At 40.8% G+C, this 12956-nt stretch overlaps 1 protein-coding gene across 1 annotated transcript in view; it reads left to right on the top strand.

Annotated features, from left to right (window-relative positions):
* The window catches only part of LPP (LIM domain containing preferred translocation partner in lipoma), a 677526-nt gene that overhangs the window by 423826 nt on the left and 240744 nt on the right, over positions 1 to 12956 (top strand). Inside the window, exon 9 of the mRNA XM_047099816.1 lies at positions 508 to 1197. Within this exon, the coding sequence (XP_046955772.1) occupies positions 508 to 1197 (690 nt within the window). The remainder of the gene's footprint in view (positions 1 to 507; positions 1198 to 12956) is intronic.

Genomic DNA, 12956 nt, shown 5'->3' on the forward strand with positions numbered 1-12956 from the left:
TGAGATTTGATATGAATTTCAGGCTGAATTGTTTCCATTTTTGTAAAAAAAATTGCCATTGAAATTTGGATAGGGATTGGATTGAATCTATACATTGCTCTGAGTAGTATTAACATCTTTACAATATTAAGTGTTGCAATCCATGAACACAGGATGTCTCATATATATTTATGCCTTCAATTTTTTTCAGCAGCAGCATTTGTACGTTTTAGTGTATGTAAGTCTTTTGCCCTTTTTGGTTAAGTTTATTCTTAAGTATTTTTGTTTCTTTTTGATGTAATTGTAAATGGAATCATTAATTTTTTTCCAGATTGTTCATTACTAGTACACAAAAGTGCACATGATTTTTGTGTTGGTTTGTGAATTCTTAGAAGGCAGGCACCATATAAGAGTTGATACAAAATAAGAATAGTAGTTACTAATATTTGTTCCTTTATGTGTTTTCATTTTTCACTGGCAGTAATCTTTATCTTTTTTATTTTATTTTTTTTCTCTTTCCCCCTTTAGGGCTCTACTAGTTCGACTGCCTCTCCTCCAGTCTCTACCCCTGTCACAGGACATAAAAGAATGGTAATACCAAACCAACCCCCTCTAACGGCAACCAAAAAGTCTACATTGAAACCACAGCCTGCACCCCAGGCAGGACCCATCCCTGTGGCACCAATTGGAACACTAAAACCCCAGCCTCAACCAGTCCCCGCCTCCTATGCTACGGCGTCCACCCCTTCAAGGCCTGCCTTCAACGTGCAGGTGAAGTCAGCCCAGCCCAGCTCTCATTACATGGCTGCTCCTTCATCAGGACAATTTTATGGCGCAGGCCCAGGACCCCAGGGCTATAACACTCAACCAGTTTCTATCTCTGGGCAGTGCCCACCTCCTTCAACACGGGGGGGCATGGACTATGCATATATTCCACCACCAGGACTTCAACCAGAGCCTGGGTATGGGTATGCCCCCAACCAAGGACGCTATTATGAAGCCTATTGCCCATCAGGGCCTGGCTATGGGGGCAAAAATGACTCTGATCCAGCTTACGGTCAACAAGGGCATCCGAATACGTGGAAGCGGGAACAAGGGTATACTCCTTCTGGAACAGGAAACCAGAACCCAGCTGGGATGTATCCAGTTACTGGGCCCAAGAAGACCTATATCACAGATCCTGTTTCAGTGCCCTGCGCACCGCCACTGCAACAAAAGGTAGGGGACTCATTAACATAGTGATGGGGCTGAAGGAGTGTGTATCTTGGCCTGACTTCCCCAGAAAGCACACCCTAAGGCAAAAGTGTATGTGCTCCTTTTATGTCATTAGAAAGTACAGTCCCAGGTGAGCGTGAGTGAAGCAGGAAAAGGCAGAGATCCTACGTGTGGGATCATATGGCTACTGTTTAATATCCAGTACAGCCAATTGTTCAATCTTGAAGGATCATCTTGCAAAAGACCGTATGAGCAGATCAGGACAATCTGTTCAGGGAGAGGATGGGAAAATAGTTTCTCTTCCAGCTCTTGTCTCCTGTTGGTCAAAGCGCCCCTCTGTGAGTCAGAAACTTCCTCACGCTTAGCTGTTGCATGTGCTTGGACTCTAAATAGATACGCAGCATCTTGTACCTTAGTGGGGACAGGAGGTCCCCATATTTGTAGGTAAGAGATGTACAGGGCCACATGAGGCTCATGTAAAGACGCTCAGAACCCAAGCAAAGTTGGCACTCTGGGTTCTGCTTAGGGCAAACAAGCCTAGGGCTGCTGAGACAGAACAAGTGGCCAAGGGCCCCTTGGTAGGTGAGGTGAAGGGGGCTGCAGTATTATGGAACTTGTTTATTACCTCTTATTTATCCCCGTTACTGATCCTCCAGGAAGAATCTTAGTCTGTGGGCCTTAACTGTGTTCAGAAACTTTTAAAAATCCTTTATGACAGTTATCTTTTTTTTTGGTTTGATTTAATTGCAAGCATATATGCTTTTAAGTCAATGCATTGTTACTTCCTGTGAATAGTTAAGACACAATACTACACATACCTCTTCACCTACAACTTGGACTTTCCATGAGTACTAGAACCAACATGATGATGTTTCTTCCCACCCCGACGAGAGGATCCAAGGAGAATTACTTGCAAGGGAGACAATGGAGAAACCAAGCTAATCTCCAGTTATTGGTTGGAACTGAGCCCACCCTTTTGGTTAGAGCTGTGAGAAGTCAGAAACTGGAGAGCCCTTGGGGCACCTGGGTGGCTCAGTCAGTTAAGTGTCTGACTCTTGATTTCGCCTCTGGTCATGATCTCACAGTTTGTGGGATCGAAACCCATGTAGGGCTCTGTGCTGACAATGCAAGATTCTTTCTCTGCCTCTCTCTCTCTCTCTCAAATAAATAAACATTAAAAAAAAGAAACTGTAGAGCCCTTGATTAGCTACACGTTGAATTGTAATTGTTGAGATGGATTATAGAAGTGTGTGTGTGTGTGTGTGTGTGTGTATGTGTGTGTGTACGCACATGTGTGTATCTGTGTGTGTGTATAATCCTTTACCCATTCAAGATTGTCAGTTTCCAGATATACCTGTTCACATTTTCACCATTATGACAAAAATCTGTCAGATCCTTACTCTCTCGGTAAGATGTTTACTAAACCCTGATTCTCACATGAAAACATCTACTCTATTAATGGTGCTCCAAAAGAATTTTAGGTTCTTTAGAGGAAAAGAACCCTTCCCAGGGGGGCCTGTCAGTATCTGGAGGCACCCGGTAACCTTATGAATGCTCATTACACAAAAGTGGACCAGCCATGGTCATTCTGCAACATAAAGATTCCAAGTTACTCTTGGGAGGCCTTTCTTTTCAAACTCCCTCCATGAAAATAAACGTTATTAAGGGTGTTTTGTTTTGTTTGTTTTTGTTTTGTTTTTATTTTTTGAAGTTTATATTTTTTAGAGAAAGAGAGCAAGCAGAGGAGGGGCAGAGAGAGAGGGAGACAGAAAATCTCAAGCAGGCTCTGTACTGTCAGTGCAAAGCCTTAGATGGGGGTCAAACTCACAAACCATGATATTATGACCTGGGTTGAAATCAGCCACTCAACTGACTGAGCCACCCAGGTGCCCCTTGTTTTGCATTAATTTTTAAAAAATTAATGTTTATTTATTTTTGAGCGAGAGAGAGAGCATGAGCAGGGGAGGGACACAGAGAGACGGGGAGACAGAATCCGAAGCAGGCTCCAGGCTCTGAGCTGTCAGCATACAGCCCGATGTGGGTCTCGAACTCACAAACTGCGAGATCATGACCTGAGTGGAAGTTGGACGCTCAATCAACTGAGCCACCCAGGTGCCCCTATTGTTTTGCTTTTAAATAAAGTTTGTCAAGAATAGCCACACTGGATAGGCTTGCCCTTTGTTAACATTACAGCATGTCTGCAGTGGTCGTTCCTGGACCTGAAAACACCCATTCAGAACAAAATGGGGTTATTGAACTTTCCCTTGCTTTTGGTACAACTGAAACAAATTCTCCTATGGAAGATTAAAAGTGTAGGTTGGGACAGTTGTCTTCACCATTTAAGTTCAGCTATGCATGCAGTTTTTCCTCACCCAGAGCATCCTGACTGATGTTCCTGAGGGAAAGAGGTGGGCCCTGAGTTGTTTAAGGATTCCATCACCCCACCAGGGGAAACAGACATGAAATAGAGCAAAAGTGTATCTGGTGGAGGGAATCATCTGCTGAGAAGTGCTGAGCCAGTCTTCGAGTTTCCTATTTACCTATCATGTCAGAGGTGCTATCTAGATAGTGCCTGTTCAACATTTGGAACCAATCCAGTGGTGTAGGGGGAATGGGTGTAGGACCCAGTGCAAGACCTGGATCTAAGGTGTCAGGCAGAGCCGCATCATCACTAATGTTTGATCTGCCCTCAGCAACCTGTTCAGGCTCTTGGAGTGAACTTTGATTATCCACTCCCCCAAAAGCATGACATTTCCCTTTCCTTCTTATGGGAGAAGGTAATTATTCGAGGTGGTCTACATTATTACGGATTCTGGATATCAGTGAATTTCATGTCATTAAAAATTTTCTTGGAAATATTTATTTTCAACAGTGTCATGTGTTTTTGACATCATATTGTGCCTTTCAATCATGAAAATTAAATCATGGATTTTTGCTGCGATTATAGAGGAGGGTGGTTGGAGGTTGATATTTAGCCATCTGTCTGTGTTTTAGGAAAGGGGAAAGAGGCGATGAAGCTACAGAAATTTCCTGTGTGTGTTGTGGGGGCACTGGTGGATGAAGGGGTGGGCTTTTCCACAGTTGGTCTTTGAGCAGAACACTGCTGTATTCAACTGCACCTGTGCACAGAGGACCTTATTGTCCCAATATTGACTCTGCTTGGCTTAGTGATGTGACTACTGGCTTGAGAAATGAGCTTCTAATTCTAATTTCAGTTCTTCCCTTGACATTCCTCTTTCAGCTTGGGGAAAGCCTCTAGACCTCTTTATGTCACGCTCCCAGCCTCAGTAAAGTGGAACATCATCTTCACTAATTAATTAATGATTGCAGAGGGCTTGGAAATTTCCAAGGGCTGAATAATTGCCAAGTGAGGACTATTCAGCTTTTCCCTGGCTTTCGTTTATTTCCAGTTTTTTAAGTCACTGGTGGAAAAAATACCTTCGTACCTTAGAACAATTCTCTTTTGTTACATTCAGAAATTCTGAGGAATTTGACATTGAGCCCATTAAGGAAGACGTTGTTTTGTTTTGTTTCGTTTTAAGTGAAAGAAAGAAATCTCTCCTCTATTTGAGATGAGCTGCTATAATTTCCTTACAATATAAATGAAGAGGGAAAGAAGAGAAGGAGAAAGCAGAAGGAAAAGGAAAAGGAAAGGCAAGGAAGAAGAGAAGGAAGGAAGGAAGGAGGCCACATGAAAACCTGCAGAGTGTGGGGATCATGATATTTATGTTCCCATAATGTGCTGAGCAGTGAATTTGCATGCTACAGTAGACCATAATGCGCTTCCTGGACCATCTGAGCTGAGTTCCTTGAAAAATATTGTTATAAGCAAGGCTTTATGAGAGAGAAATATTCCTTTCCCACTAGAAGCCCTCTTAAAGGCACAGTGGATTCTTTTCTTTTGGCTCTTTTATAAAAGCTCGTATCTGCTAGCTACTATGGAGTTCCCAGAACTCTCGTCCTACGTGCGTTGTCTTCACATGCCAGTGAAACAGGATGTGCGTTTTCTCCAGCGTTCAGATTAAGGTGGGGCAGCTTGAAAGCCCTAGAACCAGGACCTGGAGGCCAGTCATTACTCTTGGGTGCACGGTGACCTGAGGGTAGATCAGCTTTATGCCCACTTCCTTGTCATAAATCTAACCCTCGTCAGTCTCAACTTTGTAAAAAAGACGCTGTTTGCCCCACAGTGTGTGAAAGGCACTGGTGCTATGCATCCCAGGAAAGCTGTGAGGGCCCACCTAGTGTGGGGGTTAGGTTAAATTCGGCAATCATCTACTATTGACATCTCCTTGGAAAACCCTTCACCATGGTGAGAGTGTGGAGATCGGCAAACCACTTTTCAATAAATCCAATGCAGAGTTTTTCTTATCCAGAGTCAGAGCTGATCACTGCTCTTCATTTAACATCCAAAAGGATCTGGGGAATATTTAACGGTATGGAGAAGAGAACAGAGGGAGTGAACTCCTGGGGTCAGTGGTAACGGGTCCTGTAATTTGTTAAGTTTCAGGAAATGTTTGAGGATGTTGACATGGTAGTATTTCAAACATTCCAGTACTATCAAAATGTTTAACTTTAGGAGATGGATGTACATATTGGGTATATTGCAAGGAATTGGTGGTATTTTGGAAAAAAACTATCTTTATGGTCATCCTTGTGCAAAATAGCCCTCAATTCCAGGATCAGAGAAGCAAAAAGAAGAGATGGTTAGGGTGGGGAGAGGGATGAATGCAGAGAGATGCCTCCGGACAGGTGCCAATACCTGTACATATAAAGATGAGGATGATAGAGATTGCTAGTGACAAGAATATTAGTAATCCCCCTCTATACGGGGTGTTCCAGTTCCCAAAGTGCTTTGTGGACCCCTACAGAATTCACAGGGGTTCAGAAGATCAGTACTGAGAGTCACTCTGTGAAGGTCATCTGGCAAATTCACGGGAGCCATGATTCCAACCTTCTGAATATTGTCCTCATACTTTCCCCCGGGGAAGCCATGCATGTCAGCACGCTTTGGTGTTTGGATAGTGGGAGCATCAAACATCAGCATAGACAACCGCTGGACATGGCGCAACCATAGCCCTACTCGCTGTCAGACATGTAAGTGGGCTCCAGCTGTTGTGGTAGAGTGAGAGAGAGAGAGAGCTGTTGTGGCCATGAGGCCATCAAACGGAGGGGAAGCACCGGCTAATTCCCTGCTGGGCATCCGGGCTCAGGGCCCTAGGACTGTACTTCCTCTTCCACATCACATACATATAACTTGTCCTGCTGTTTCTACCGCACCGTTTCTCAAATCTGGTTTCTTAAGTAAATCTCCTTGCGGCTCCTAGTTCAGGTGTCCTAATTTCTTAACTGAGTTATTGAAATGGCCTCCTATTGGGTATCTCCACCTCTGGTCTCTCTCCACACCCGTCCCTCCTATACATATTATCAGATTAATCTTTCTACCCTACAGCTCTGCCCTGGTCATTAATTGCCATTAAAAAAAAAAAACAAAAACAAAAAAAAAAACTTTCCAAATTTCCCAGCCCATTATGGAATGAATTGAAACCCAGTCTGGATTTCCAAGTTTATCTCCCCCTTGAAACATCCTGACTTCCAACTGAGAACTTACATTCCTAGTTATTTCTCATCTCTATAGCTTTCCTCGTAGAGCTCCTTCCCTCAATGCCTTCTCAGACCTTCCGCCAGATAGATGAAATACCTGTGCATTTCGTGTGATCCATTAAGACCGAGCTGAAGTGTCCATCTCTCTTACGATGCCTTCTCTTTGTAAAATCAAGTCGTGCAGTATTTCACCCTCTCCTGTGAAGTTTTCCCACTCTTACTCTACTAGAGTCATGCATGTATCAATCTTCCACTAAACTGGGCCCCAGCGTGTCCTGAACTCTAAGATTTAGGGGATAGAGATGCTGAACAACCCTATCTGAACAACTCTGTCTCTTCCAGAGTAACTAACACAGTTCTTAGCACATTCTTGTTTAATAAGGACGCATCAAGAAACTTCTCATGCCCTACTAAAATGAGGGAGCCCTGCCTTAGAACTTAACACGCTGTTCAGCAAAGTGTCAGAACCCAAACCTACCCCACCAGATCATATTAGGTGACCTCAGTAATACAAGCATTGTCACGTCAGCAACTCAGTATCCAGAGTAGCTGGATAGATTCTCATGTTCACTGTGGTGCTGATATTTTACATTCCTCTTGGAATATGCATGTGTACATGGATGCTGCTATGTACACAGTCTTTTTTAGTCCCCTGCTTGCCAAGTGTCCATGGACTTGTGGATTCATATTCTTTAATCAGCTTTCGGAGGTTTCGTTTACAGACAATAAAATGTGTGTTTCTAAATGCATGTAACAGTGCACCTTGGACACAGGTATGTACCCATATAAATACCAACACAATCTACAGAACATTTCAGCTACCTCACAGAGCTCCCTCCCTCATGCTCTGCTGCCTTCAGTCCCCTTTACCTTCAGTCCCAGGCAACCATCCTGCTTTTGAACGTAGGTTATTTTCATCCTTTCCAGAATTCCATATAAATGGGATCATATCATAGCGGGCACCCTTGTGTCAGGTCTTCATTTACTCACTATATTTTTTTTGAGATTTCTTTATGTTGTTGTGCATATCAGTAGTCATTTAGTTTGATTGCTAGCAGTGTTCCATGGCATGAACATACTACATTTTGTTTATCCATTCACTTTTTTGGGGGTCATTTTTTTATTTCATTTTGAATTACGAATAAGGCTGCTATGAACATCCATGTACAAGTCCTTGTATGGACATAGTTTTTATTATTTTTTTATGATTATTTATTTTTGAGAGATAGAGACAGAGCAGAGTGGGGGAGGGGAGGAGAGAGAGGGAGACACAGAATCAGAAGCAGGCTCCAGGCTCTGAGCTGTCAGCAAGCACACAGCCCTACACGGGGTTCGAACTCGGGAACGGTGAGACCATGACCTAGGCCGAAGTGGGAAGCTTAACCGACTGAGCCACGCTGGTGCCCCTCTTCTTTTTGTCAGATACCCAGAACTGGGATTTCTGAGGCAGATAGTTAACTATTTAACTTCATAAGACACTGCCAAACTGTTTTCTTAAATTGTACATTCTCATCAGCAATGTAGGAGAGTTCCAGTTGCTCCTCAAGCCTAGCAACATGTGGTTGCTTAATTGTAGCTATTTTCAGACTTTATAGCTATATCTAATTGTACTTTATATTTACATTTTCCTTGTGACTAATGATGTGAGTGTTAATTATTTATGCACTTCTTTGGCCATCCTTTATCTTCTTTTGTGAAATGTCGTCAAATTCTTGGCCTATTTTTTAATTGAATTCTCTCTTTTTATTGAGAGTTGTAAGAGTACCCTGTGTATTCTGAATAAGAGCCCTTTGATATATGCCTTGCCAGTATTTCTTCCTGGTCCATGACTTGACTTTTCATTTCCTTAATGTTGTTTTCTGAAGAGCAAGAGTGTTTAATTTTGATCAAGTTCAGTTTATGTTTTTATCCTTCTATAGTCGGTGCTGCTATTTTTTCCCTTAGGCATTTTTGCCTCCTCGTAGTCACAAAGATTTTATTTTAGGCTTGTCGTTTAGATGTTTTACAGGTAAATTTAGGGCTATAATTCACTCCACATTAATTTTTGTGTATTGTGTGAGATAAAGCTTAAAGTTCATTTTCCCCCATTGGCTTAAGTTTTCTCAGCATGATTTGTTGAAAAGTCTTTCCTTCCATTGAATTACCTAGATACGTTTGACAAAAGTCAGTTGGCGATACACATGTGGCTTTATGTGGACTCTTATATTCCATTCCACTAACTTATATATCCTTAAGACAATGCCACACTACCTTTATTGCTGACTTTTCCAGTAGACTTTGTAAGGAGACTGTGAAAGCTTTCTTTGTCCTTTCAGAAGTGTTTGATTATTCTAAGTCCTTTTCATTTCCATATAAATTTTAACATTAGATTGCCAGTTTCCACAAATAGCCTGATGTGATTTTGGTTCAGATTTTTTTGAATATATAGATCAATTTGAAAGGAGCTTATACTGTAACAGTGTTATTTTCCAACCCATGAGCATGGTATAGCACTCATTTTATTTATGCATTTATTAATTTCTCTCAACAATGTATTACATGTTTTGCTAAATTATCCCTAAGTATTTCACATTCTGAATGCTGTTGTAAATGGTATTTTTAAAAATTTCATTTTGCAGTCGTTGGCTGTTAGTATATAGACTTGGTTTTTTATTGGCCTTGTGTCATATGGCTTTGTTAAATTTAACAGTTTTGCAAGCTTGTTTAAGACTCCTTAGGCTTTTCTACCTGATCATTTCCTCTTCAAATAAATTGTTGATTCAGCTGTTTGTTTTCCTGTATTGCAGGAGTGTATCCATCACCTTCCTATATTTGGAAGATGTGCTTTTTGGTTGACAAAATAGTTTCTCACAAATTTGAAGAATGTAAAGTGGAAAAAAATAATAAACCTTTATACTTCACCTCTCTAGATTAGCCTGTTGAAATTGTCAGACATAGAAGTCACCTTCAGAATTATTGGTAACTCCTTAAATTTACACATGAGGAAACTGAGGCATGAAACATTACAGTGATTTGAAGAGTTAGTTATTCAATTAGTCAGTGCCACATCTGAGTGAAAACTAATGTTCTTTTCTTATACCACAGTTCCTCTGCATTGACTCAAGACAGGTGAGACCGGAAGTATAAAGGAACTTTAAAAGGTGTGACAGTTATTGCCAAAAGGAACTTACTGACACCTAACCGTAGACCTCCCCATCAGTGTTGTAAGTTCTCTTAATAATAGAAAATGACTGGGGCGCCTGGGTGGCTCAGTCTGTTAAGCTTCCGACTTTGGCTCAGGTCATGATCTCAGGGTTCTTCAGTTGGAGCTCTGTGTCAGGCTCTCTGCTGTCATTGCAGAGCCTGATTCAGATCCTCTGTCTCCCTCCCTTTGCCCCTCCCCCACCTTGGGCATGCATGTGTGCACACACTCTCTCACAAATAAACATAAAAAATAGTAATAGAAAATGGCTACCCTTCTAGTGTTCTTTTTTCTGTCTCATAGTTGTTCCTCCTGCGGAAAGACTTGTTCTTAGGGTCTATATGATTTGACTCACTCCATCATTTTTTCTTCCCCTGATTTTAAAATTTATAATCAGGATGGATGTCCTCACATACTTAGATATGTCTGTGAATACTGTTCATTTTGCTAATCCTCTTTTTTTTCAGAGATTTAGATGTGTAGAGATATCCCAGGTCCCTAATCTTTTTGGAAAATTAAATACATCATTTTAAACAAATGATTTTAACAATATGTAATTTTTGCATTTACAGAGCCAAGAGAACTCACTTTAATTTACCAGAGTTTTATCTTTGTTCCGTTTCAGTTCTACAGTAAAATAACTACCCAACCAATTGATAATGTCTCTCCAGAAATCTCATTTCTTTCTTGGCCAGCCACAGACACTCATACTGTCCTGTTTCAGAATAGCGACTATAGTTCTCTTCCCCAGCAAACAAAGAAGTTTGACCATTATTGATGTATAATTATTATGGTGAGTAGAAAAACTTTGAAAGACTTTACACACAGAATATTAGGAAATATACCATACTGAAAGTCAAATAACTGACTTTCCTTAAGTGCCATTGTCCCAGTAATAAAGATTTACTTATTTTAGCTCTTTGATTTTCTAGAATATGGAAAACTCAACTTTTAGTATACTCTTGGCAAATAACATAGTGTTTGCTTTATTTCATCCTTGGAATTCAGTGAAAATTCTTCAGAAAGTAAATCTGGTTTATTTCAGAAGGCGACTTACTTAAAATATCATTTTGAAGTATATAGTAATAACACATAACATTTTTATAACCCCTTATAAAATTTATCAAACACTTTTATATGTGTGGAAAACTCTTTATCATGTCCAAAGGCAACTGGCCTGGTATCCCACTAATACCAAATGCCAGAAGTAGGGTGAGAAAGAACATAGGTCTTCTGACTGCTAGCCCAGAATTCTTTCACCCCATATCACTTGCCTCCATTTATAGCTGTCTGTGTTTACATGTGTTCGTTCATAGTAGTTATCCAAATATCAAATATCCCTTGGGCCCAAGAGTTTGGAGAGTACATCTTTAGAGTTGTGTTTCTGAGACATAACATATATTCAACATTATTTGAAACCCAAGATTCAGTCAACATTATATGAAGGTTTATGGAGTTGAAACAATATCCTAATCTAAGTTCAAGATAATAGATCCCCTTTTATTCAGTCTTCATAAATATATGGTGTATTTATATCTCCCCAACCATAGACACCAGGTTTATTTTTGATGTGTCTTTAGGGATTATTGTGAAAAATGTAGACAAAGAGAATGTAAGAATGCTAGTTGCATTCTTTATGGGTCTGTTAGATATTACATGTTACTCGTGGCTGTGTACTCGCCATCTTTAACAAAAATTGGGATAGTTACTATTATGATACTCATAATTTTTTTTACCAGAGGAAACCAAGTTTTCAATCCTGCTATCCATCCCATTCAAAAGAACAACGGAGTATTAATTAAGCAGGCCTTCTGGGAAATAACTGATGCTAGTGATCCCTGCAGAGGCAGGAAAATTTCTATTGACCAGCAGAGAACTGGAAGAGAGTTCAGGAAGGCAGGCTGGGGGATATGGACCAGGACCCAGCAAATTGCAGCCCATGGGCTGAATCTCACACACGACCTTGTTTTCTAGATCATGTTGTATCGGAATACAGCCACATCCACTTGTTAATGTATTACCTACGACTGCTTTCACACTACAGTGGAAGAGTTGAGAGTTGCAACAGAGGGTGTATAGTCTTCAAAGCCCAAAACATTTACTGCATGGTCCTTTACAGAAAAAGTTAACTGACATCTTACCAAAATATGGGAAGGGCTTTGCAATATTTAGACTATCATGGAAACTTCTTGAATATTTCTCAACTATTCTTCCTGACCCAGTAGATCTAGACTCTTGAGCTGGAAGCTGTTGCAATAGTTGGTGGTAATTTCAGGGAAGGAAAGAATTAAATATCGAAACCAAAATTTATCCTGCTACTTGGCAGAATGGATTCTACATCCCTCCTGTTTCTCCCCACCTGCTAAACTTCTATTGAGCCTTCAAGATCTATCTCCATTATTGACTCTTGGAGAAGCTTGACCATTCACCTAATCCCCACACATTATTGTCATTCCTCTGAATTTTGTCATAACATTTTACTTCTTCCTTGACTGTAACATGCATCTTACTAGGTATTTTAAATGTATAATAACTTTATTGAGATAGAATTCACATACAGTAGAATTAATCCACTGAAAATGTACAGTTTGATCCAATATTTTTAGTATATTCACCAAATTGTGCAACCATCATCACAGTCTCCTCACCCCGGAAAGAATCCAAGTGCATTTATTTATTTATGTACGTACATACGTACATATGTATGTATGTATGTATGTATGTATTGAGCACAAGTAGGATCGGGGCAGAGAGAGAGAGGGAGAGAGAGAATCCCAAGCAGCTCCACACTGCCAGCACAGAGTCCGATCCAACATGGGGCTCAGTCTCACAACCACAAGATCATGACCTGAGCTGAAACCAAGAGTCAGACGCTTAACTGACTGAGCCACCGAGGCAACCCGAAACCAAGTATTTATGAACACTCCTCATTTTCCGCAAATCCTCCAGACCTAGGTAGCTACTGATCTAGTTTCCATAT

This window comes from Lynx rufus, unplaced genomic scaffold, assembly GCF_022079265.1.
Source record: "Lynx rufus isolate CCGP_SWC_20201006 ecotype Redwood Valley unplaced genomic scaffold, mLynRuf1.p SCAF_5, whole genome shotgun sequence".
NCBI lineage: Eukaryota > Metazoa > Chordata > Mammalia > Carnivora > Felidae > Lynx > Lynx rufus.